Source organism: Terrapene carolina, unplaced genomic scaffold (assembly GCF_002925995.2).
Source record: "Terrapene carolina triunguis isolate 2854851 unplaced genomic scaffold, T_m_triunguis-2.0 Scaffold833, whole genome shotgun sequence".
NCBI lineage: Eukaryota > Metazoa > Chordata > Testudines > Emydidae > Terrapene > Terrapene triunguis.
Window position 1 is genome coordinate 1,426,331 of NW_020665184.1, and position 3,940 is coordinate 1,430,270.

A 3,940-nucleotide genomic window follows, 5' to 3' on the forward strand; every position below is an offset into this window, starting at 1 on the left:
CTGCGCCCCGGCCCGGCGGGGGCTGGCCTGGGGGGCGGGGTCTCAGCCACAGGGCCCTAGCGAGGGAGGCCCCTCACGCTGCAACGCTACTCGACGCCTCATTGGCTGAGTTCCCTGCCAATCTTCTCTACCAATCAGAGCCCAGCGCGGGCTCCTGGAAGACGGGAACCGGCCGCAGCTTAATAACTGTTGCCGGCTGTCCCTGCATGGGAGAGGCGGTTTCAACTGTCCCTCAAGCATTCCCAGCTAGCCTATTGGTCTCTGGAATAAGAGGCGGGGCTTGCGAGTTCCGCTTTATTCCTGCAACTGATAGGTGTTCGGATATGTCAATCAATTTGTTCTACTTCCCATTGGTCCTTGTAGAAGTCGCCCTCACCCTTTCACGGCCATCTTGCACATGATAGGTGGACTGGCCTGTCAATTACAATGGTTCCCTTTCCCTCGTGCCTTCCCTCCAATCTGGCCCCGCCCTCGCCCCTCAGCCAATCAGCGCGTCCCTTGCTTGCATTGACGCTTTTCATGTATGAATGAAGGCCGTGGCCCCGCCCACTCTCTTCGGATTGGCTCCTGCGTGGGGCGGAGGGGAGGGGGCGAGGCTAGAAGGGGGATTCCGTGCTCAGGGAGTCACGTGAAGGGTTGGTCACATGATAGCAGGAGCTGCTGCCAGGCGCAGGGTCCCGGGGCTGCGGGCGGAAGATGGGGCTGCCCGTGGGGCTGATCCTGGGCGTGGGGCTGCTGGGGGCGGCCGCAGCCGGCTGTGGCTATGAGGTGAGGTGAGGGGAGGGGCCGAGGGGCTCTGGGGGAGGGGGCCCTGGGCGGGAGGAAGGGGGCAGCAGGGTGGCTCTGGGGAGAAGGGGGAGCAGGAGGCGTGGAGGAGAATCGGGGGGTCTGGAGGGGGGCTTTGACTGAAGGGGAGACATTAGAGGGCTCTGGGGAAGTGGGTGGTGGGAGGCTAGGGGAGATCTCGGGGGGGGGGAGCAGGTGAAGGAGGGTTGGGGGAAGGGGGGCTCGGGGAACGGGGAGGTGTTTCTGAGCGGTGGGGGAGGAATGAGAGGAGGGCCCAGATGCTTTGGGGGTTCTGAGACTGTGGGGTGAAAGGGGGGATGAGGTTCGGGGGTGGGGGGTGCTCTTGTGTTTTGGGGGAGCTTGTGAGCCATGGTGGGGAAGGCAGGACAGTCCAGAGTTTAGATGGCGTTGCAGTGGCTGCATCTGATCCCCCCCCCACACACACACACCTACACTCACATCCTCCGCCCAGTTCTGGGCCGTGGCGGGCAGCTGGGGGCGCAAAGCAATGCTTAGTCCCAGTAGCAGATAACTAGCCGTCTCGAGGGTCACCCCCCACCCCTCCCGAGTTCAGTAAAATGGGGAGCACTGAACGCATGAGCTTGGGCAGAGCCCTAGCAGTGGGGGCGTTAGGGGGTTAATACTGTGCAGATTGGTGCCTTTGTCTGTTTCTGCATTTTGTTCCTCTTCCTTTCCTCCCCCCATCTCCCTAAACTGTCACTTCCTCTCGGTGAGATGATGATTATGATAATTAGCGATCTCCTGTTGTGAGCTCTGCAAAGCTGAGCACCTTGGCCAGGGTGACATCTTTCCATTTGACAGCCTGCGGCTCAAGGCTGGGGGCAGTAGAATCCAGCTCTAACCTGCCCTAACCACTAGACATCACTCTCCCTACCAAGCTGGGGATCAAACCCCAGCGTCCTGACTTCTAGCCTCCCTGCTCTAACCACCAACCTTGCCTCCCTCCCAGAGCTGGGGCTAGAACCCAAGAGTCCTGACTCCCCAGCCAGGTACCCCTGGTCTACACTGAACACTTAGACTGACCTAGCTCTGTCGCTCGGGGCTGTGAAAAAGTTAGTGCTATGAGCGCTGGACTTAGGACAACCTAACCTCAGCGTAGATACAGCTAGAATCCTTCTGTCAACCTAGCTGCTGACTCTCAGAGAAGTGGATTAACTACATCGATGGAAAAACTCCTTCAGTCTGCTGTTGGCGTGTGATTTATTGTTCAGTAGCTGTTTGTCCAAAGCCCTGGAGAATCTAGTGCAGGGAGCAGTCCGGCTCTGAGCAGGGGGCTGTGAAGAAGACAATTGCCTCTTTCCACCTCTAGCGTCTTCTCTTGGCTACACCGAGCAATATCCATTCAGATCGGTATCTCCTATCTGCAGGATATTGGCCCCGAGCACCCTTACAATGGGGTTTGTTTGTACGCTGCGGCCTTCCCCTCCAGTTCGCAGCATGTCTGGTTATTTCTCTCCTCATAGTCCTGCCCGGCCACTAAAGCAGACATGCTGAATGTCCACTTGATCCCTCACACGCACAACGATGTGGGCTGGCTGAAAACAGTGGATCAGTATTTTTATGGAGGTATGTGGCGGAGATGGCGCGCAAGGGGCGGGAGGGAGGGTTTCCACGCACCGGAGCTGCTGCCGTCCGACTCAGTGGGTTAATCCCTGTCTCTTACCTCGGGCTCGCCATCAGTACATCTCAAAGCACTTGACAAAGGAGGTCAGTATTGTCATCCCCATTTCATAGGTAGGGAAACTGAGGCACAGAGCGAGGCGATTTGCCCAAGGTCACCCAGTAGGCCAGTGGCAGAGCCAGGAATTATAGACTCTGGCTCTCCTGTGTCCCAGAGAACAGAGAGACCCTGGATCTCCTTTCCCCAAACACTAAGCCAGCTGGCCCACGCAGCAGGATCAAATCTGAAGGCCAGTGTCGCTATCTGATCCCTGTTTCTGCTGGGTTTAGAGCTGGCTGTGACCCTGCATGAGTCGAAGCTGAGGGAGGGCCCCTTTCTGCGGCAAGGTGTGGGCAGAGGAGGAAGCGCTGCTCAGAGATGCACTATCTTAATCTCGTCAGCATACTTACTTCCTCTGCTGCTGATGGAGGTAGCGAGCACCTCCCAACCCTGGCCGTGCTGTAGGGACCTGCTCCAGGCCTGGGGGAAGCTCCACCTCGCCTCCCTGCCAGATGCTAGATAAAGTCTGTGTCACCTGCCAGAATATTTCATGGCAGTTCACAGGCACTCACGGACTAAGTGTCCTAGGACTTGCCTGTGGTCACACAGTGAATCTGAGTGGGGATTGGAACCCAGGAGTCCTGAAAGCCCCACTCTGCTTTAACCACTAGACCCGGCTCCTCTCCTGACCTGGAAATAGAACCCAGGAATCCTGAAAGCCCCACTCCGCTTTAACCACTAGACCCTGCTCCTCTCCAGACCTGGAAATAGAACCCAGGAGTCCTGAAATCCCCACCCTGCTCTAACCCCTAAACCCTGCTCCCTCTCCAGACCTGGAAATAGAACCCAGGAGTCCTGAATCCCAGGCTCCCCCACCCTTGTGCTCTAATGACTAGATCCTACTCCTCTCCCAGAAGCCAGGAATGTAGCGCCCCCCCCCCCCCCCCAATCATTAGATCATGCTTCCTCTAAGCATTTTGTATCAGTCCTTGGCAGGCCAAGGAACATATTGAACCTTTGTCATTCCCCCGCTGTTCTCCCCCGGCCATAATAAGCCCGTGGTCTTACTCACCAGGATATTAACGTCACCTTTTAGAGGCCGTGTCTCACGTGGGCGGCTTTTCCATGACATTAGTCAAGGCCAGCACATAGTTAGTGGAAACATTAATGCCTTTGGTGCATCTTATCTCTCAGGCCATAGAGAAAGCCGTGCAGGACGGGCGTGACTTAAGCAGAAGCCTAGGTCATGCGAGCCTTTCAACAGGGGGCGGGGGAGGGGGGACTGGCTGACTCAGTGGGTGGGGAATGGGCCATGGGGTGGGGGCTGGCTGGTTGATGGGTGAGACTCCAGGGGGTGCTGTGCATGCAAGCTGATCTCACCCTGATGCTGTCCCTGCTCGGGGGGGGGGCCCATCCCCCCCCCACCGAGTCAGCCAGTCCCCCCTCCCCCGCCCCCTGTTGAAAGGCTCGCAT

The 3,940-nt window shown here is 57.8% G+C and overlaps 1 protein-coding gene across 1 annotated transcript in view; it reads left to right on the forward strand.

Annotated features, from left to right (window-relative positions):
* Nucleotides 1-668: 668 nt before the first annotated feature.
* Nucleotides 669-3,940, forward strand: part of MAN2B1 (mannosidase alpha class 2B member 1) — a 23,733-nt gene continuing 20,461 nt past the window's right edge. Inside the window, exons 1-2 of the mRNA XM_026660654.1 lie at nt 669-768; nt 2,271-2,373. Coding sequence (XP_026516439.1) covers nt 697-768; nt 2,271-2,373 — 175 coding nt within the window. The 5' untranslated portion in view covers nt 669-696. The remainder of the gene's footprint in view (nt 769-2,270; nt 2,374-3,940) is intronic.